The sequence below is a fragment of the Arachis stenosperma genome, chromosome 6 (genome assembly GCF_014773155.1).
Source record: "Arachis stenosperma cultivar V10309 chromosome 6, arast.V10309.gnm1.PFL2, whole genome shotgun sequence".
NCBI lineage: Eukaryota > Viridiplantae > Streptophyta > Magnoliopsida > Fabales > Fabaceae > Arachis > Arachis stenosperma.
In genome coordinates this window covers 13980076-14002727 of record NC_080382.1, presented here as the reverse complement: position 1 = coordinate 14002727, position 22652 = coordinate 13980076, and the positions used below count along the sequence as shown (strand labels likewise).

General features: G+C 34.4%; 3 protein-coding genes across 3 annotated transcripts; 2 read left to right on the top strand and 1 right to left on the bottom strand.

Moving 5' to 3' along the window:
- Nucleotides 1–6504: 6504 nt before the first annotated feature.
- LOC130933713 (uncharacterized) lies at nucleotides 6505–7251 on the top strand. Its single transcript, XM_057863332.1, has one exon. It carries the CDS (start codon nucleotides 6505–6507, stop codon nucleotides 7249–7251), a length of 747 nt encoding a protein of 248 aa, XP_057719315.1.
- On the top strand, nucleotides 7248–8769 carry LOC130933712 (uncharacterized). The gene is made up of 3 exons (XM_057863331.1): nucleotides 7248–7435; nucleotides 7628–7780; nucleotides 7860–8769. Exons 1-3 carry the CDS (start codon nucleotides 7248–7250, stop codon nucleotides 8767–8769), a joined length of 1251 nt encoding a protein of 416 aa, XP_057719314.1.
- Nucleotides 8770–18236: 9467 nt separating this feature from the next.
- On the bottom strand, nucleotides 18237–21332 carry LOC130933013 (protein FATTY ACID EXPORT 1, chloroplastic). Its single transcript, XM_057862501.1, has 6 exons — nucleotides 21042–21332; nucleotides 20143–20341; nucleotides 19735–19902; nucleotides 19537–19583; nucleotides 19397–19437; nucleotides 18237–19249 (listed from the first exon to the last, which is right to left on the bottom strand). The coding sequence occupies exons 1-6, from the start codon at nucleotides 21183–21185 to the stop codon at nucleotides 19159–19161; spliced, it is 690 nt and encodes a 229-aa protein (XP_057718484.1). The 5' UTR covers nucleotides 21186–21332; the 3' UTR covers nucleotides 18237–19158.
- Nucleotides 21333–22652: the final 1320 nt, after the last annotated feature.

Sequence of the window (22652 nt, the reverse complement as noted above, 5' to 3'; positions counted from 1 at the left end):
TAATCAAATTAATGTATCGCGAATTGGAGCTTCATTTAAGAGTTTATTATTGGTCAATAGATTGCTATATATACAAAACAGAATTCAAATTTTGACTTTTGTTTAAACGAACTAGAGAGCTAATTCTAAAGCTTTGAAAAACATCCATATATTATTGCATTTCCAAGATATATCATCATACGCTTTATTTCGTTATCATCATAGTTATATCAATGTTGTGCCAAGTAGAGGAGGACCATTTTAATTTTTGCACATTCAAAGTCTCTAGACTTGAAAAAACTTGTGATGTTGAAAGGAAATTAAATAATGAGTTTGTGCTTGTAGCTTTCAAGCATTTGCTTGTTATAACCTTTTTAAACTTTGGTCATTGAATCATGACTTTATATATTATGAGTGTAAGACTAAACCCTAATAACAAATTCATGTATCCATTACGTTTTGTGGGCATATGTATCAAAATGGGGCTGTGATGATCTAACTTATGATGATGATGTTAGTGCAATAATACATTGAGTGTTCAACATCAAACAAAATTTTGTGAATCTATATATGTATGTGCTTTATATTTATATACCTATCGATGTTTCCATGCTAAGTGTGTGGAGAGAGAAAATATTTTGGGGTCATCATTCATCACTCTCATCACGTTCATGGCCTGAATATATAATCCAGAATAATTATTTCAACGTCTCAAATAATATTAGTAGGGCATATCAAATCTTTCATATTTGTCGGTTAAGATGGTACATCTATGAATATGCTTATAATGATGAAGGAATATGTTAAATATACTCGATCTTAATTACGTTATTAGCTTTATTTCTATTTTATTTTAAAACCCTTATTACAAGTTTACAACTATTATCTAATATTATTGTATCATTTGGATTTTTTTGTAAAAATGCAATTCTCTTAACATTAGTTATTCTATAAATCAAAGTGTAATTTATAAAAGAGAATGATTATGTGCCATGACATGCAGTATAGGTAGTAGTGTAAGCAAATTGGAAAGCATGTAGAGTGGTGAGTTTTCTAACCTGAAAATGACTTAGAGAAAACCGCTCTTGATAGCGATCACAAAAAGGCTCATTTATAGGCTCTTGATTTATAACCATGACACAAATATATGTCCCCGCTAGCAACTTGTACCTAAGGTGGCTACTTTTTAAGAAGACGCTTTAGTTGTATTTGTTTACAGGAGGAGCAGGACATTGATACAGGAATACGCAGAGACATAAAATTGTGTTTGACGGATGAGATATAGATAAAAATATTATGTTCAGAAATACTAAATTAGTGTATTTGGTGTTTATCCTGACAAAAAACACATAAAAAAATTAACAAAAGACATAACTTATTTTTTATTTTTTCTTTCATTATTTTTGTTAATTTTTTATAATTATATTTTTTTTTCAAATCTTTTAAATAAAAAATAGAATAAATTAGATTTACATAATTTATTCTACTTTATCGTCAAATAAAATACAAAAAACACTAAATTTTATGTTCCTATTTTTTTTATATTTTATTCTCAATCTTAGCTTATCTTATTCTCAGAAACAAACATATTATAAATCACTAAATAATTTGGTCAAATATTAATCAATTTAACGATTCACAATATTATTTTTATACAAATACGTCTTTGTAAAAATAATTATTGTAACTTTATATACTAATTAATATAGGAATACAATCAATTTATGATGAAATAATCAACTCATTTTATCTATCTATCAAAAAAATTAAATCTCGTTTTTTATATATAATAATTTATTAAATAATAATAAATCTTTAAATAAATTAAAGTTCAGATGGGCAACAAGTTCATTCTTAATTTATCAAACTGAAAAATAACTTCAAAAAGATAAAAATATGGGCATGCACTTGTTAATTTGTTATATATATATATATACACATATACACACACACAATAAGCCTTAATTATAGTATGTGTAGGTAAGAAATTAACTTTGCTAGGAGTAGCATGACATTGTGTGATTGTAGTAGGAAATGACCGTAGTTGTGTGCACATGCATATGATCAAAAGGTTCAAATAAGCTAAGGTATATCTTATCCTGCATAGGAATATAGACTTCACCTCCCATCCTATATATGTATATATATTTACTTCAATTATCAATAATCAATGTCAATCATATTGCATCCTCCATGTATGCGCACTATGTATTGTTAAAGTTCGTCAAAGCATGCATGTGATGAAACACGTTTCAAATTCAGAATAATTGATCTAAACAAGTTTCTTATAACAACAATAGAATTTCATATCTCTAATTTATAGGTCTATTTAGGTTCTTCTATGCCCTACATTTTAATAAGTGCGTGGTGCATAACTTGATCCTCTTTTTTTATTTTACTTTACTTGTTTACGTGCGAAGTGCTGATTTTGATATCGTTCTTTTATCGATTATCAATATAATATACTGAAGACTTAGTCAGAAAGCCTTAACTCATAAGTCTACGAACTAAAGCACATTAGCAAATTTAATCAAAGTAAAATATATATATATATATATATATTTAAAAATTAACATTCTCTTTTAAGAAGAAATAACCTTACATTTGTTAATGGGTACAGCAGTTGCCACAGACTTATTCATGTGTCCTCAAGCTTTAGTCCATTTTTCTAAAAGTTAAAACTAAAACTCAATAAAATATAATCATATTCGACCAAAAAAAAAAAAAAAATTAAATGGGAGATTAAATTCTAATAAAAATTACATTGAATTTCTATTAAAAAAAGAAAAACGGACACAAATCCCGTAGTATAATTTATCCCTCCTAAGCCTTTGGTCGTCATCGAACTACAACCCTTATTTTTTAAGAAATTAATATTAAACCTTTCAAAAATATTATTTATATATTAATTTACCAAATTAGCCATCATATATGGGGTAAGTTTCGAACCATTGACTTCTAGTTAAATATAAAACAACTATATCATTTGAACTATAATTTATTAGCATATATATATATATATATATATATATATATATATATATAAATTTATTTTTATATTTTATATTTTAATATATATTTTATATTAATAATTAAATTTATAATGGTTAATTTAACGTATATCTAACATGATTATAAACCTCTAAAAATTATAATCAAATCAGATTAAAAAAAAAAAACTCAATTCAAATTAAACACGAAATTCTTAAAAAAATATATATCTATACAAATTAATCGGGGGAGCCTAATTTATGGATCCTAATAACATATATATACATATATATATAACCAACACCCAACAGTAATATTAAAAAAATAAAAAAATAAAAAAAAATTTATTTTATTTAATATTTATTAATTATTACTATTTTTAACTAATTATTTTTTATTAGCAAACATTTTCGTATAGCGAATAGGTCAATAGTTTTAATACTCACGATTGTCAATCCGAGTTCAATAATTACAATGTTAATATTATTTTGCATTCTTAGATATTATTTTCGAACTTTACTACTGCTGCTAAGGTAAAGAAATTGCATGTGCGGGAAAACTTTATCTCTTCATCAATTATATACATTCAAATACAAAAATATTAAATACACACAAAAATTAATTATTAATTTTGTCATTATATCTTATACATAAATATATATAATTATTTTATATATTTTTAATATATATTTTATATAAATAATTATTTTTTAGTGCATAACTAATATAATTGATTAAACAAAATAACACATTAAAATTTTATGGATTATAATTGAACTTTTTTTTTTCTAAAGTTAGAAATAAGACTTAAATTCAAGACTTTTAGAGATAAAAATAAAAAAGGTGAATTATATGGTAAAGATATAAGTTTACAGATCTTTTTTTTTTTATGAGATGAAAAAGAGATTGAAAAAGGTAGGATCCACACTTTGAGCTAAAACTCGTTGGTAATCGAACTTTATTTCTAATACAATATGATTATTTTAACCAAAGTCATATTATATTATTTTGAGGGTGTGGAAGACAAACCCTATTGAGAGAAACATAGTGTATAACTAATTAGGATTATAAATATACTTGGAGACAACAATGCAACTAGCTTAGGTAGCTAATACCCTAATAGCTTCGATTTGATGATCATATATATATATCGCCAATAATAATGGTTGAGAGTGCATATATATGTCGCCAATGGCAATAACATGAAAAGACTACTTAAAAAGAGTTGAGAAAGCATGCAAAGGAATTACCCCACCTCAAAACCCTTATTAACAAAAGACAATGCTAGCTTCAAGATTATTATTATTAGTGCGCTGTCCCCTTCTTTCGCTATAAAAACATGCCCTATCTATCTATTTCTAAAGTCTTCAATAACAAATTCAACTGCATGCCCCAGATAACAAACACTGCAAAAAGGGCCTCTAACCTAACTATGAACTAGACATGATATGGCAAAAAAAAAGTAGCATTATCTTTGTCATGAATCAATTTCATAAATAGAGAGAGAGAGAGAGAGAGAGAGAGAGAGAGAGAGAGAGAGAGAGAGAGAGAGAGAGAGAGAGAGAGAGAGAGAGAGAGAGAGAGAGAGAGAGAGAGAGAGAGAGAGAGAGAGAGAGTGTGTTTATAGTGACTATTATTATAATAACTATGGTGACTATACAATATTAATAACATTTAAAAAATATTGTTAGAATTAAAATGATATTTTTTATACTCTTGCAACATATTTTATATTTATTTTTAAAATTAAAAAAATATTTTTAAGTATTGATAAAATTGTATAATCATCATATTCACATTAATGATAGTCATCATAGCATTGTTATATATATAATGAGTACAAGTTTAACAACTCATAATTTTTTTTATCAACTTTATTAATTGAAGATATAAAATTTACAAGACCTATCAATCTTAGTCAATTTTTTTTAAAAGTTTTGTTAACTGGTGTCCTAAAGGTATAGGTTAAACACAACATAAAAAAATTATTTTATTAAAGTTATTAATTTTTTTTATATTTTTAATATATTGAATACATACATTAAAACCTTAAAATTTTTTATTATTGTATGTTTAAAATGTGTTCTTAGGAGACAAATTAGCTAAATTCATTTTTTAAATATAAATATTAAATTTCTATATATAAAAAAGCTCAAATTTGAAAATTAAGTGCAGAGAAATTCTAATATTATTTTACCTATCACCTCACTAAAATTTAAATTATTTCAGAGAAACACTTAGAAAGATTTGATTTCTCCAGCCTCTTAAGACTCTAGATTTTAGAAGTATATATGAGGCACTTGATAGAGGGTCATGATTCATGAACCGAATAAAAGGTCAGATGTGTACGTGGCAAAGGCCCAATCTAACTGACAATGTGGTCCATGCATGTGGTTTCTACCTTTGGAAGCGCACACCTAACATGGAGGTGATAGTTCATAGTTCACGCCCATTGTGGGATCCTAGGCATTGACCTTTTCTTTCTTCTCTCCCCTATGCTATAGGGGCACATTTTTTTTATGTTATCCCCTAATTTTTTTTAATAAATATATTTAAGAATTTATTATTAGTTAATATTTTTTATTTAAATTAGGAGTGAAATTTAAATTTATGATAAATATAAAAAAATTATGTCATTTAAATATAATTCGTTGGTTTATTAGTTAATAAATTGTTTTATATAGAAAATAAAATTTAAACTCCCAAATTGATTAGGGCCTAGTTTTTATTGGTTAAAATTGTAGGATTATTATTATTATTATTATTATTATTATTATTATTTATAAAAAATTTAATTATATTATTATAAAAAAATTGATTATTCTACTATGTTAAATTTGATTAATTTAATAATTAATTATTTTGTTAAAAAGATATTAAATAATATAATACATAATAATATTATCATGCTATGATATTAAGCTTAGCTTTTTGAGTAGATGATTAGATATTTGTTATTAATTTGGTTAATTCAATATTTTTTTTGGTTTTTTGTGATTATCTTAATGAGTTTAATAGTGATATATTGAATGATATTGCTAATAATTATGAAATCACATGTTAAATTAGATTTTGGTTGATGTGATAATTTATATTTGGAAGACATTAAAATTTATGTTACACTATAACTATATTTTAGAGTATTTATTTATAGGGTAAAAAACGTAAACAAGCCGAGGAGAGAACAATTTGACACAAATAAGTTAAAGTAAAATCTGATTTATCAATCAACCAAATCACATTTCTATGTAGTTCGAACCAATATGGTTCGAACTCACTTTCCATGTAATTCGAACCAAATAGGTTCGAATTATACATTGTAATCCGTTGCCACATAATTCAAACCAATCTGGTTCGAACTCTAACTTGATAATTCGAACCAATTAGGTTCGAATTACACTCCTCAAGTAATTCGAACCAGCTTGGTTCGAATTACACAGACCATATTTCGTACTAGGCTGGTTCGAATTAGTGAGGACCAGACCTGTATATATATGGTGTGAACGTGAGTTGCTATCATTAGAGGGGGGTAAGATGGCTAGTGAGGAGAGTTTCGTAGTGTTGGTTCACCACAGAGGATCCATTAAAAGGAAAACTCGTTCCGGTGTGAAGTTCACTGATAAGGATCCTCTCTGTATTATCGTCAGGCCTACGACGAGGTATGAGGACCTTGTTAGCTCTGTACTGCTGAAACTTGGTCTAGAAGGTGTGAAACGGGTTAAGAAATTTTTTTATCGAATTCCAATCACGGTGCTCCAGGAAATCGTAAAGTACGATTGTTTCACGATCGGGAGTGATGAGGACTTGCAGGTCATGTTTCATTGTCGCCGGCAGTTTCCAGAGGTGAGGACACCAGAACTGTTGGCAAAGTTGGTTGACGCGGTGTCCAGCTCGGGGGGTTCGAACCGGAATACCACCACTTTAGCCACGGTAGCCGGTTCTAGCTCCAGACCTGTCGTTGCATCTTCCTCCGTCCCTGCGTACGAGCCACCCGTCCAACCTGTCGCCTCCCCTTCATTCGCTGTTGATCTCAACGGTAGTGTAGGCGAAGAGGTCGGAGAAGGGGAATATCTGCGGACCTCTTTACAGTGTGCTGCACTGGATGGGGTTGGAGATGGATTCTTGGATGATCTAGAGGACGATGATGTCGAGCCGGATATGATTGCTGATGATAGTGGCGATGATGTTGGAGCAAGTGAGCCTGCTGGGGCGGGGGTGGTTCTAGCTCTGGCACGCAGCAGTACCCTCCACATTTTTCCTCTTTGGACCTGGATGCCATGAGGCATGAGGGGGTTCCTGGGCAGCCGGCTGGATTTGGCGCTAGAGATGCTGAAGGGTCTGCAGGTCTGACAGAGTTTCAGGTTGGTCAGCAATTTCTGGATAAAGAAGAGGCCCTGTTAAGTGTTAAGACTTACAGCATCCGTCGAGGGGTACAGTACAAGGTCGTGGAGTCTGACTATCGCCGGTATGTAGGCAAGTGTTCTGAGTTCGGCAATGGATGCACATGGTTGATTCGGCTTAGTCTCCGACAGCGCAAGGGGCTTTAGGAGGTCAAACGTTACAACAGACCGCATACTTGTCTCGCCACCTCCATTTCCAGCGACAACAGGAGTTTGGATTACCATGTGATATCGGCATTCATTATGCCAATGATTAGGGCTGATGCATCCGTCAGCATCAAGGTGCTCCTAAATGCCACCGCCGCACACTTTGGGTTTAGGCCGACTTACAGGAGGGTCTGGTTGGCGAAGCAAAAGGCTGTTGCCCTCATCTATGGTGACTGGGATGAGTCGTACAACGAGCTCCCAAGGTGGGTGTTAGGAGTCCAGTTGACGATGCCTGGTACTGTTGCAGTCCTAAGGACGAGCCCTGTTCGTGTCGGTGGTCAGTTGGACGATTCTCGAGCTTATTAGTATTGACGGCACCCATCTGTATGGCAAGTATGGGGGAACCTTGCTAGTCGCGATTGCACAGGACGGAAACTCCAACATACTCCCTGTTGCATTCGCATTAGTCAAGGGTGAGAATACTGAGTCGTGGTCCTTCTTTCTCTCCCACCTGCGTGAGCATGTGACACCGCAGCCGGGTCTGTTGGTTATCTCGGACAGGCATAACGGCATCAAGGCTGCGCTTGAGGCTCCTGACGGAGGTTGGTTGCCTCCGTCTGCATACCGGGCATTCTGCATTCGACATGTTGCGGCAAATTTCGCCCTCACCTTCAAGGGCAAAGATGCAAGGAGGTTACTTGTGAATGCGGCGTACGCTAAGACCGAGGTCGAGTTCCATGACTGGTTTGATATTCTTAGGTCCGAAGACCCGACGATGTGTGACTGGGCGAACCAGATTGAGTATTTGTTGTGGACACAGCATTGTGATGAGGGGCGTAGATTCGGACACATGACGACGAATATATCTGAGTGTGTGAACTCTATCCTCAAGGGTGTCAGAAAGCTTCCTATGTGCTCGCTAGTGAAGGCAACATACGGAAGGTTGGCCAAATTATTTGTTCGCAAAGGGAGAGAGGCTGAGGCGCAGATGGGAATCGGACAACAATTTAGTCAGCACTCGGTGAAGTGTATAGAGGCCAACTTGAAGACGGCTAGGTGCTTCACGGTTACTGTGTACGATAGGGATAACTCCGAGTTCACCGTCGTAGAGACAACTCCGACTGGTTCTTTCTCACTGGGTAGCTACAGAGTCTCACTTACATCTCACACATGTGACTACGGATACTTCCAGGCACTTTATTTCCCGTGTCCCCACGCACTGGCATGTTGTGCCTACTCACGGCTTACTTAGGAGCCTTACGTCCACCAGGTGTATTGTCTTAGTTCGGTCTTCAGTGTGTATTGGATGGGTTTCACACCTCCCATAATGGAAGGTTTCTGGCCACCATATGACGGGCCGACTGTCATCCCTGACCCCAATAAGAGGCGTGCGAGAGAGGGTCGTCCGAGGTCCATTCGGATACGGACCAATATGGACGAGGCAGATCCGAACCGGCCAAAGAGATGTGGGCTTTGTCGACAGCCCGGCCACACACGTCGGAGTTGCCCACAGCTCAGAGGAGCAGAGCACACACGGGGACATGATTAGGTGTATTGGTGGCTTTGGTACTTTTGTTATTTCAATTTCGCGTTTAGATTCCACTATTATCGGTTTTCTTACTTGTAGTTGGTGACTGATAGAATTTGTTAAGGTTAGTGCGATGTACTTTGAATTGGATTTTAGTTAATAAATATGTTCTGTCTCTGAAGTTTTAAACGAAATGTATGTCTAATGCACACCGGAATAAATAACTGTATAAGTTTTATTAAGACAAAATGGGAAACTATGCTCGTAACTTAAATTGCTATGTGGAACGAATTCTGAGTAATTCGAACCATGTTAGTTCGAATTACTTGGTGACTATTTCTTCAGTGTAATTCGAACCTAATTGGTTCGAACTATCAAGTTAGAGTTTGAACCAGATTGATTCGAATTATGTGGCAACGGATTATAATGTGTAATTCGAACCTATTTGGTTCGAATTACATGGAAAGTGTATTAGTTCGAACTCCATAGAAATGTACTTTGGTTGATTGATGAATCAGATTTTGCTTTGGCTTATTTGTGTTAAATTGTTCTCTCCTTGGCTTGTTTACGTTTTTCACTTTTATTTATAATTTATTTATTATTTTATTATAAAATAATTTTTTTATTAGACCACAATTGAATAAGTGAAACTAATAAATTAAATGACTAAAACGATTCGATAATTGATTCGGTTTGTAGAACTTTGATTTTTAGTTAATGAATGTATGTTGACAATAAGAAAAGAACAACTTTTTATCTGTCATCTCTAAATTGAAGTTAAGCTTACGAACAAAACATAGTACTGAGGATAGAAATTCCATACAAGAGTGTCATCTCAAAGCATGATAATTTTGAAATTCAATGTTCTTTCCATCATTGAAGGTTCTCCTTAATTTGGTAATGAGGACTGAAGAGAATATGTCCATATTTCCTTTGGGTCAAGATTATGAACTAAAACTTTTACCACATTCTTAGAAATTAGAATTAAAATGATCTTTTGATCTGTAAATGGTATCCTATATCATGTAAACTTTTTCTTTGACATGGACCCCTATTAGTTATTGCGTTCCCGCCAAAACTTGATTCTCCTCCACCATAACATAATTGCTATTGATATGCCTATAGTTTCGAACATGTTCATCATTAATTTGCCATTGATCAAGACGCTCCATTATATTGACTATTTGAGTCCAAATGATGTGGAATGCATTGAATTTACAGGTCCTCTTCAAAGCAATATAGTTTTGCTAATAATTTGATGCTATGTTTGTTTATTGTCTCTGAATAATAAAGACACAGATATAAAGACATATATTTACATAGATATAAATACACGTAAATATATATTGTTGAGTCTGCAGTAAAATTTTGACTTCTAATAAATAGAAAGTAATATAAAATTGAACATTACTTATAATAATACACTCGTTATATAATTATTAAAAAAAAAAAAGAAAGAAAATGAATAATTACTATGGATGTGAATTCCTTTGATTTTAATTTAATTGAATACATTTTGATTTCACTCATTTATATAGTTTTCTAACTTTTATAAATAATAACAGAGCATACTATAAAATAGTTTCTTATAAAAGCTCCTTAACTATCAACCATTTTCTTTCTTCCATCCTTTGTCTGCCTCCCTTTGTTTTCTCTATGCCTTTCTTTTATTCTCACAATTCTCCACATCGTTCACAATTTGAAATCTACTCAAATTTTGGATGATCAAAGTGTGGTATTTATATCCGGTTGTATCATTTTTACAATGACTTCCTACGTACCCTTGTTTAGGATCAAACCAATCGTAGTTCCTCTATTTCTCCATGTAATGCCTAACATGAAGCAATATTGAGCAATTCCAAACAGTGTTGGAACTTGTTTCCTGACACTACTTTATTCAACATATCAGCAGGGTTTTCATCTGTGTATAGAAATGTTACCTTTCTCTATAACATCGCGCACGAAGTGATATATTACATCAATATGCTTGGTATGAGCATGATGAACCTGATTTTTAGCCAAATGAATTGCACTTTGACTATCACAACTCAGATTCACGCAATCTTGCTTCAACCCCAAATCATCTAGAAGACCCCTTAGCCACAATGCTTTTTTCACCCCTTCTGCTATTGCCATGTACTCAACTTCTGTAGTAGATAGTGCCACTGTAGCTTGTAACATCGATCGCCAACTAACTGGAGCACCTTGTATTTTATATACATAACCAATCGTAGAACGCCTTCTATCTAGATCACCAGCATAATCAGAATCAACAAAACCGCTGATTTGACATGATTTTCCACTAAAACATAAACATGTGTTAATGGTACCTTTCAAGTATCTTAATATCCACTTGACTGCTTCCCAGTGTGCCTTACCTGGGTTTGCCATGAACCTGCTAACAACACTGACTGCCTGTGAAATATCTGGGCGTGTACACACCATAGCATACATTAGGCTACCGACTGCACTAGTATAAGGTACATTTTCCATGTAAGCCTTATCCTCTGCTGTTGTGGGAGATTGTTTACCAGAGAGCCTAAAATGTGGAGCCAACGACGTTACCACCGATTTAGCATTTTTCATTTCAAACATTTCAATGACGCGCTCAATGTATCCTCTTTGGCTCAAGAACAATTTTTGGCTTGATCTCTCTCTTTTAATTTCCATGCTTAATATTTTCCATGCAGCACATAAGTCTTTTGTTTCAAATTCTTTACCAAGTTGAAACTTTAACATATCTATCTCTACCTTGCTCTTAGAGGTAATAAGCATGTCATCCACATACAATAGAAGATAGATATAATCACCTCTAGGAAGCGTACGAATGTATACACAACAATCATAATTATTTCTGGAAAAATTTTGTTTTAATATAAAGGATTCAAATTGCTTATACCATTGCCGAGGAGATTGTTTCAATCTATATAGCGATTCCCTCAAGCGACATACCTGACTTTCTTTACCCTCAATCTTGAAACCCTCAGGTTGATACATGTAGATTTCTTCCTCTAAGTCACCGTGCAAGAATGTAATCTTCACGTCTAGTTGTTCCAACTCAAGATCACCATGAGCGACAAGACGTAAAAGCACCCGTATGGAAGTATATTTCACCACAGGAGAAAATATCTCATTGTAATCAACACCTTCTTTCTGTGCAAATTCCTTTGCTACTAACCTAGCTTTGAATCTTGTACCATCTGACTTAGTAGGATCTTCTTTTCTTTTATACACCCACTTACAACCAATTGCAGTCTTTCCCACGGGCAATGCGACCACATCCCATGTCTTGTTCTTATGAAGAGATTGGATCTCTTCCTCCATAGCAACCAACCAACTCTCTCTATCTGTCTTTGATAGCATGTTTGAAGGTGACCGGCTCATCATCCTCCATTGAGAGTGCATAATCTACCAAGTTTACCTGTCCATAATGTCTCAAAGGCTTGTCTGGCCCGAACTTTTGAACAAATTTATAATTCTTCTTTGGCCTAGTAGATGCCAAAGAATCCTGCTGCTACTGTTGTAATGCATGTGCATTTTCTCGCTAAATTTTTTCATGATCAAATTCATCCTCTGCGTCATCTCGAGTAGCATTAGGATGCTCCACCTGAACATTACTAGAATCTATTTGTTGGTATTTAGACTCTATCTCCACCACTTGAGTATTTGAAGTTTTTCCACATCACCATCATCTGGCACCATATCTTTAGACAAAGCTACCATAGATTGTTCATCAAAGGTAACATCCCTGCTAATTACAAATTTAGAATCATTTACACTCCAAAGGCGATAGTATTGAACCCCTCTTGGATACCCCAAAAAGATTGCCTTCTTAGCTCAAGCTTATTATCTTTGACATGATAATAGGCTGTGCATCCAAAGACTCTGAGTTTCTCGTAATCTGCATTTTCCCCAGACCACACCTTATAAGGTGTGTCTCCATCTACAAAAGAATGTGAGGATTGATTCACTATGTAGCAAGTTGTAGCAACCGATTCTGCCCACTATTCTCTGCCTAACCTAGAATCAGAGCGCATACACCTTACCTTCTCAAGTAGCGTATGATTCAATCATTCTGTGACTCCCTTCTGTTGTGGTGTTTCTCTAACTGTCCAGTGTCTTGTAATGCCTTCTCGGTCACAGAACTCCTTGAAAGCCCCATCCGTGTACTCTGTGCCATTATCAGATCGTAGAGTTTTCAGCTTCCTACCTGTTCGGTTTTCAACCATTGCTCTCCACCGTTTAAAAGTATCGAATGCCTCATTTTTATGTTTGAGGAAGTAAATCCAAACATACCTGGAATAATCATCAATAAAAGTAACAAAATACTTGGAACCACCCTTAGAAGTAACTTTAGCCGGGCCCCAAACATCAGTATGCACGTAGTCTAACAACCCTCTGCTCTTACGCTTGCTTGTAGAAAACTTCATCCTATGTGCCTTTCCATACACACAATGCTTACAAAATTCTATTTGTGGTTTCTTCATATTCTTCAGCAAACCTTGTCCACAAAGCAATGATAGACCTTTCTCTGACATATGTCCAAGCCGCATGTGCCATATTCTTGTGCAGTTTGTTTGATCTCTACTTCTACCGATTCCAACTGCTAACTCACCTGTGACTGCTGTCCCCAAATGAGAATAAAGATTACCGTGACGAACTCCCTTCATCACTACCAAAGTACCACGGACAACTTTTAGTACCCCATTTTTTGCAACTATTTTGCAGCCATTTTTCTCCAACAAACCTATGGAGATAAGATTTTTTTGCAAGTCTGGAATATACCTCACATCCTTTAAGGTTCTTACTCCTCCATCATGCTTCTTGATTCTTATAGTACCCAACTCTACAGTTTTACAAGCATGATCATTGCCCATTAAAACGGTGCCACTATTTATGCTTTCATAAGTAGTAAACCACTTCCTATTTGGACACATATGGTGAAAGGCTCCTGAATCAAGAATCCACTTAACGGAGATTTTATAAGATTGTTCTGTTACAGAGTAACAATCCTCCTCATCATTTGAGACGTAGCTTGCTTCTTGCTTTTCTTTTGGGTTGTCGTTGTTCTGTTTCTTGAAAGTTATCTTCTTATTTCGACAATTTCCTTTGAAATGTCCAACCTCACCACATTTAAAGCATGTTCTCTCCGCGTGAGGTCTAGATTTTGGCCTAGACTTTCCACGCTTATTACCTTTTCCTCTTTCATTAGTCCTTCCTCTAGCCGCAAATCCTTGTGCTTGATCATTATACTCTCTTCCATTTGAAGATGACATTACACTTGTAGCAACTTTACGTAGATCATCCGCTAAAAGTGATGCACTCGTCTCATCCATGGTCAGAGTATCACCCACCAGCATCAATGTCTGCACCAGATTTTCATAGGATTTCGGTAATAAAAGTAACAATATGAGTGCCTGGTCTTCATCATCAACCTTCACATCTATATCCTTTAAGTTTGATATGATCCTATCAAACTTATTGATATATTCTCGGATTGAGGTGCCTTCCTTCATCTGTTAGTTAGAGTCTTTGTCATGAATTTACTCTCTAACTTTGTCCAGACGCCTGCTGCAGTTGTTTCTTCGTTCACCAAGAAAGCAACATCCCTCTCAAGACATAAGATTATTGCAGCCCGTGCCTCAAGATCTAATTCTTTCCAATCCTCATCTTTCATTCCTTCCGACTTTTTCTCTTTTTCCGCTAATGTCTTGTGTAACTTTTGTGATATAAGCAGATTTTTCATCTGCATCCTCCAATAGAAAAAATCATTTTTTCCATTGAACTTCTCGATTTCATATTTTTCTACTTTGACATTACTACTAGTAGAAGCCATTATATTCAAAGTTGAATTTAAACCACTCAAATAATGAATAATATAACGTTGGCTCTTGATACCAATTGTTGAGTCTACAGCGGAATTTTGACTTCTAATAAATAGAAAGTAATAGAGTAAATGCCAAAAATGGTCCTTAAAATTTTAAATCGCTATTCAATTTAGTCCTCGACTTTTTAAAATGACCAATTAAATTCCTGAAATTCGAAAAAGTGCATCTCCGTTAGTCCCTTGCAGAAGTGCCGTCAAAATGTTGCTGATGTGGCATTCCAGCTGTATGCCGATGTGTACCAAAGTTGAATTTGATTTAAATTGGTACCTGAAATTGCTTAATAATATTCAAATTAGTCCATTTTCAATTATAAAACCCTAATCTCCAAATTATTGTCTTCTTTTCTTCGATCTCTCTGCTGTCTTCTTTTCTTCTTTGTCCTCTCCACTATCTTCCAGTTCATATTCATCCTGAACTACAACATCAGTACACTTACCTAAAAACTATTTTAATTACAAGTTAATGCGGTTGGATTAATTTTAAATTCAACACAAATTTAAATTATATGTATCCTTGCAGGTTCGTCCATTAAGTTAAAATATATTTTCCACTTTTAAGAAGGTAACCATTATCATCATCTTCAAGGTCTTAATATCACTTTCTAAATTTGTCATTTTTCAATTGAACTCATGCAAAATTTTTTGTGAAATGGGTGTTGCACAAATTGGTTCTTCACCTCCATCAACCCAACAGAAAAAATTACAATGGATTCCATACTACAAAGTAAAAAATGCAGGTGAATCCAAACTCAAAGCGAAACTATCTTAACATTTTCTTTAGAGCCATAACCTTACCTCATAGTTTGGACAACCATAAAATAGTCTACTAAGATTCTCTGTCGTCGTTGAGTATTTCATCACCATTCGAAGTCTGCAATTATAGAAAACGGCATTCTTACCTCCCCTGTTGCACATTCTTTTGCTGCCATAAGGTCTCCCTACAAAGTTGTTCCTACTTGAGCTACTTTGCCTTCTCTCCCCCCCCCCCCCACCCATCATCACTCATGCAGACGAGAAAATAAGATGAACTGAAAGATAGTGGAGAGGTTGAAGAAGAGAAGAAGATAACGGAGAGGACAAAGAAGAGAAGAAGACAGCAGAGAGATCGAAGAAGAGAAGACAATAATTTGGGGATTAGGGTTTTATAATTGAAAATGGACTAATTTGGATATTATTAAGCAATTTCAGGTACCAATTTGAATCAAATTCAAGTTTGGTACACATCAGCATACAACTGGAATGCCACATCATCAACGTTTAGACGACACTTCTGCAAGGGACTAACGGAGATGCAGTTTTTCGAATTTCAGGGATTTAATTGGTCATTTTAAAAAGTCGAGGACTAAATTGAATAGCGATTTGAAATTCAGGGACCATTTTGGGTATTTACTCGAAAGTAATATAAAATTGAACATTACTCACAATAATACACTCGTTATATAATTATTAAAGAGAAAAAAAACGAAAATGAATAATTGGTATGGATGTAAATTCCTTTAATTTTAATTGAATTGAATACATTTTGATTTCACTCATTTATATAGTTTCCTAACTTCTATAAATAACAAAAGAGCATACTATAAAATAGTTTCCTATAAAAACTCCTTAACTATCAATCATTTTCTCTCTTTTATTCTTTGTCTGTCTCCCTTTATTTTCTCTCTACCTTTCTTTTAATCTCAAATATATAGTATATTTGATAAGAAACTAACAAAAAGACATAAAAACATTTCTCATTAAAAACCAATTTGACATCTAATAAGGAAGAAATTGTTGGTGATCAAAATAATGAGAGTAGAAAGAAAAATTTTAAAAATTTGAAAGAGACAATTATAAAAATTTGTTTTAACATTTTGGCAAAATACTATTTTATAAATAATAGACATATGTCACCGTGTCATGTCCTAATGGATTAGAACAGCCAAACGCAACTTTAGTGCACCCTTCCACCTGGCTAGATTATTATGTAAGCCCCAATGTTCGGATTTGGATCCTCTAAAGTTTGAATTTTACTTTAGAGAGTAAAATGTGATCTTCTACTCTTAAATAGTTTCTCTTTCATATTTATTATTGGTCCAACCTATAAAATCAATAGTGAGAGATGACACTTTATTATTGTAGTCCAAACACCCCTCTTTGATTGTTCACCATTACAAGGTCTCCCATTCTCTTTCTCCTCCCCCGCGTCTCTCCTCTGATCGAATTCCCTCTTATTTCCCATGGAGATGCGGCAAATTCGAGTTGAGATTGGTGTTGTTTCCATAGCTAATGAAAATTCTTTTCGTGCTCTTAATAATCACCATGAAGGAAGAAGGACCAATCGTGGAAAAGGGAATTGGAGACAAGCGATTTCGTGGTTCAGATGAAGTCCTTGATATTCTTACAGCTGCTTATGCATATTTTTTTGCTTCCGTAACAAGTTGAGACCTACGTACATTTTGCATTTTTTGTTGCTGCTGCATATCTCTTTTGGTTTCATGGCCTGCTTCAGAAATGAAGATTTTGTTGACTCACATGTTTCCTCTTCAAGTCAAGTGCAATCATGCGAGAGGAGAGGCAGCGGCCGCGCTAGGACAGTCGTCAAAATTGAAGAAGCAAATTATGCCGAGAAAACAAATCACGATAGTGGAGTCGTGTGATATGCCTTTTGCATTGACTTCGAGAGTTTTGAAAAACGTGATGAGGTTATCAGAAGGGAACGACGGTTGCGGAAGCATGAGCCGCGCTGGATAGTGGAGTCGTATGATATGCCTTTTGCATTAACTTCGAGAGTTTCGAAAACCGTGATGAGGTTATCAGAAGGGAACGACGGTTGCAGAAGCATGAGCTGCGCTGGAGAGGCCGAGCCTTCAACAACGGCGTTCAATTTGACAATGATGTCATCTTCGGGAGGTTTGTGTAACAACAAAAAGCCGTTTTGAAGGGCTGCAGTAGAGGATTGGGAGTGAAAGGAGTAGGCAACGAAGGATTGGGAGTGTTAGAGGCAACGAAGGATTGAGAGTGTTAGATGTAGAAGAGGGTAGAGTTCCAAAGGTGGTAGGGGTGGTATTGTTATGAAAGTTTGGGATTTGGAGAAAAAGTGGTGGTGAGGTTGAAGTTGAAGATAAAGGGTGGGGTGATTTAGAAATTTTATTAAAAAGTCAACAAAAAATTAGGATTTAGATACTTTTGTTGTACGGAATCTATATTTGATGAGTACTTTGTTAGTGTGTGTAAAATTCATAAATACAAATAGTTGTTTTTCCTAAAATCAATTATGTAGAACAAATGTTAAGCTATTTGAAAGGTGTAATAGGTACGTTGAATTAGCATGCTTACAAAACCATTCTGAGGCAATTGGACCAAGAGTTTAATTACAAACATATGAAATCCATATTAGTTTGATACTTGAAAAACTAGGTTGATATTGTAGCTTCAAACCTTCAAGTTCCATGCATCTTTCTGTATTGGCTCGCATTTTGGAATTCTTCTAATCCTAGGGATATGCATTTTATTTTAGTTGGTTGATTGCATTAACTGTAAAACCAGTTTGATTCTGTTATTTGATCTTGTGTCTATCAGACACTTTTGGACATGTGGTATGTCATTGGAATGTGGTGCTTTGTTATAGACTTGCATTTTTTGTGGAATTGTGGTTGATTTACTTTGTATATTAAGAAATGTTGGGTATCCTTTCTAAAAGCTCAGGTGTTATTCAGCATTCCTTTCCATTATAAAGCAGCATCTTAGCATACAAGACAGCAAATTAGATAGAAGATGTACTTCATCATCCTAGTGTGTGACCAATGGGAATCAAATCCTCACTGACATGACCTAGTCATGTTTAAATTTTCAAGCATTCTTTAAGAATGTTATACCATATATGAGACAAGAGAATCATATAAATGGGTTGTAATCAATACATGATCACTAACATGTTGACTGAATTTTCCCTCACTGTTTATCCATTTCCTATCTCGGGTCCAAATTTCATGCTAGATGCATATGTAACTTAGTATCTATGTTGAGTATAAATTGCAGATGGGTTTTTAGTTCATCAAATTTCATTTTTTGATATAGAATCCAATAAGTGCCTTGGAATTCAAAGCAATAATCGAATCGGCACCTCTTTGCTGATCTACTTTCACAAGTGAGTTAATCAAACTAGCTTACAATCTTACTTCAATTTGCAGCAAAACAACCATATGTCCCACATCACATAGGGTAACAAAACCTTCATTATCTCATCATGCGACGCTGGCAGATGGCTTCAATTTCTTAGGTGGTGGGTTTCCTCCAGAAATAAGCACATACAAATAAAAACAGAGCATTGCAGAACTGAAAACAAAAATTGCATGCATGCATAAATAGTCTAAACAAAATAGGCATAATTTCGCAAGTCGCAACGAAAAGGCTAAAAGGAAAATTAGCAGTTTCACAGACAAAAGTGAAAATTAATAGATAAGAAGCCACAGCTTGAGGTACCTTAAAATAGCACTGAAGCCAGATGGAAATATTTTCTTTGCCTGCATCAAGAAAAGGGAAAATAAGTTTACTATGGAAAAATAGGCACAAGATAAGAGCTGACTTTGTCAAAATTGAATTTGTCAAAATAAGTTTACTACCAATGAGTAGCTCTGAAAGTTCTTCCACATAAGGATTCCTGCCAATGCTGCAAAATAAGGAAGCAACATGTCAAGAGATGAACTAACAATTATCTAATTGATAATTGGACATCACCAAGCTGCACGATCTTAAGTTTCTTTTCTTTTATTTCCAAGAGCAATGAATAATGACGTCTTGAAAATGACAAAGTCCTATACCTGCTTGTGCTAGAATAAACAGTAAACTTGATTTTCCTTTCCTCCAGACCTTCAAGCTGAGGGTGCTGAGGAATAGTAAAGCACCGCCAAAGAGCACACCACTGGTGAGTGTTGCGGTGCTCCGTGAAAAAAGGAATCCAATAATCCCTGCAGTTAGAATAAATCCACCTAAAACAAAAGACAAAGATAAAAATATTACATATTTGCATTTAAACAATAAACTACATTTGATATAATACATGTTACACTCATAAGTTCATCAATAAAAATCTAATAAGTGGTACACACCGATAACTAGTTGGGCTAAAGTGCAATTAAGCAAAAGTTGTATCCACCACCACCACAAAAGCAAACATAGTTTAACAATAAAGTCACCAAACAAGCGAAATATCAAACAATGAAACTTACCAAAGGGAATGCCTAAACAAAAATCGTGAATTTTCGCAGTGCCTTTCTGTTGACTGATGCCTTCCATTGCTGCCTCTTCAGAGCTTATCTTTTCAGCATCATGGTTTTCTTTTGCATCAGCTGCATAACTTAGTGTAGTTTTGGTATCAGAATCGGAAGTATCTGTGCCATGCCTCTCCAGACTCATAACAATTGATAACTATATGAGATATGCTTTCTGTTTTAGTATCAATACCAAACAATTGCTCTAGCATATTTTCATTTAGCAAAAATACATTACTTATGCAATGCAAACATGTTTCTAAATTATAACTTACTATAAAAGTCTAGCACCATCCCTCACAATCTCAAAGGACAGGAGCGGCATATATTCAATTCAAGCATATAGATTCACTATGATTTCCGCTAAGTTCAGCGAAACAATACCTATAAGCAAAGACCAGAGCTCGAATATAATCGAACAAATCGTAAGGCAGTAGTTCCATTAGGAAGGAACATCTTCAACACTAAATATAGTGATGAACTAATCCATGAACCCTCCAAACGTAAAAAGGTGAATTCTCCATTTAATCAGACAAAAATGGCAATTATCCTTTAATTGCTACTTAAGGAGAATCGATTAAAATATTATATATTCTTGACGCAAGAATTCAGCTAGGCAAGCTATGATTTCGGGAAGCCTTACTTTAGATCTGAGTAACTTGATTTGAATCTATGGACATTACTGACAAAGAACAAAATGCACAAAATCTAAAGACATTTGCATGCAATTCGAGCAAAACTCTGAAACTCAGCTAGCTATCTATCTCCTTTAAAAAGAAAAAACCTAAGAATTTGAAATTGATAGATGTTGAATAGAGTTAGAGAAGAGAGAGAGAGAGAGAGAGAGAGAGTGAGACCTTGGAGCGAACGGAAGGAGATGGAAGGTGGGATCGCCGGAGCAGTTGGAGGGTGCGGGTGCGGTGAGAGTGAAGGGCGGTGGAGCAAGAGAGCTGAGGGTGAATGTGAGAGACAGTAGCAGCCATAGCCGTAGCTGACGTCATCTGATCCCGGTCACCGCAACAGTTGATTGGAATTGAATTGGGGAAATCACACACACAACACAAGAATGGGTTTCGATCTCTCAAACTGGTCTCGGTCAATGTTTCTTTCCACCACCGACCATCTTCTCTAATAAGGAATGTGGTCACTCATGCTGTCACGCAATCTCATTTTACCAAACCTTTTTCTTCTTTCTCTTTTTTTTTTTCTTTAATATTCATAACAAAATGTAAAATAATCTTTATCTTTATCTTTATCTTTATCTTTATAGTAATACAAATCTTTATCTTTTTCTTTATCTTTATAGTAATACAAATGGAGAGCTCATTTGCTGACGTGGCGCTCATACGTTGAGTCTGGGAGTTCATTTGCTGACGTGTCGTCACTAGAAATTTTAAAATTTATATTTATAAATTATAAATTATTATTTGCTTAAGTTGTTATTTTCAAATTTTAAGTTTAGGTTGTTATTTTTAAAATTTTAAATTATTTTATTTGTTTGGTTATTTTACTTAAGTTGTTATTTTTTAAATTTTAAATTTTATTGATTTTAATTTAAATTTAAATTAAAGTCAATCAAATTTAAAAAATTTTAGTTATGAGTCAACTATAAAAGTATAAGTTATGAGAGATGTAAAGCACCACAATTTAAAGTACATCAATCCCTTTCTTTACATATATTCAAAACCAATCTACTTACTCCAATGAATAGTATTCACAAAATTGCAGACATCAATCCTTTTAAATTTCAAATTTAATTGATTTTAATTTAAATTTAAATTAAAGTCAATCAAATTTAAAAAGTTTTAGTTATGAGTCAACTATAAAATTTTAGTTAGAGCTTCCGATAAATTCTCCAGACTATACTTCTGATATGCAGTCCGAGCGCCAGTACAATATTGTCTTAACCAATTCTTATAGTGATTTCATTGCTCACAACATGGGTGCAGAGGGCACTGATGTTATAGATGATGAGCATGTAGCTTTCCTGTTCTATTGGTTGAATGCAATCATTTTCTGTTCTCAAAGCGTTCAGATGTCGAAACTTTTTCTTTTCTTGGCTGCTCTGCTTCATGAAGGGAAAGCTCTTAATTTGGCCAAACTTCTTCTAGGGCATATTTTCGAAGAGCTTAGTCAATTTGTTCATTGTCTCCGAGACAATAGCATAATCAGTACAAGAGGCCCTCTCTGGCTTCTCCAATTATGGCTTAATGCCATTTTCGAAAAATTTATGACAAAACCTAGAAGTGGCGCTACTAATAAACAGCATATCGAAGGTTTTCGATTGGCTGATTACAAGCCCAATTTTTCAGATACACAATCGGATGAAGACCGATTTTGGGCCATTTTTTGTCTCTTCCATTCCTGTAAAGATTTTTACAATGACAACCTCAATTTCACTCATTTTATGCGTCGAAATTGTGGTCCTGTATGGCTTGATTGTTTACTCTTCCAGAAAAGTCGAAGGA

Bases quoted from the DNA above. Each gene is read 5' to 3' on its own strand.
- LOC130933713 (XM_057863332.1), top strand. From the start codon at position 6,505: ATGGCTAGTGAGGAGAGTTTCGTAGTGTTGGTTCACCACAGAGGATCC.
- LOC130933712 (XM_057863331.1), top strand. From the start codon at position 7,248: ATGAGGCATGAGGGGGTTCCTGGGCAGCCGGCTGGATTTGGCGCTAGA. The intron at 7,436-7,627 runs GTATGTAGGCAA...GCCAATGATTAG, and splicing joins GTGGAGTCTGACTATCGCCG to GGCTGATGCATCCGTCAGCA. The intron at 7,781-7,859 runs GTGGGTGTTAGG...GTCGGTGGTCAG, and splicing joins TCGTACAACGAGCTCCCAAG to TTGGACGATTCTCGAGCTTA.
- LOC130933013 (XM_057862501.1), bottom strand. From the start codon at position 21,185: ATGACGTCAGCTACGGCTATGGCTGCTACTGTCTCTCACATTCACCCT. The intron at 20,342-21,041 runs GTCTCACTCTCT...TATCTCATATAG, and splicing joins CTCCTTCCGTTCGCTCCAAG to TTATCAATTGTTATGAGTCT. The intron at 19,584-19,734 runs GTATAGGACTTT...CTTATTTTGCAG, and splicing joins GTTTATTCTAGCACAAGCAG to CATTGGCAGGAATCCTTATG.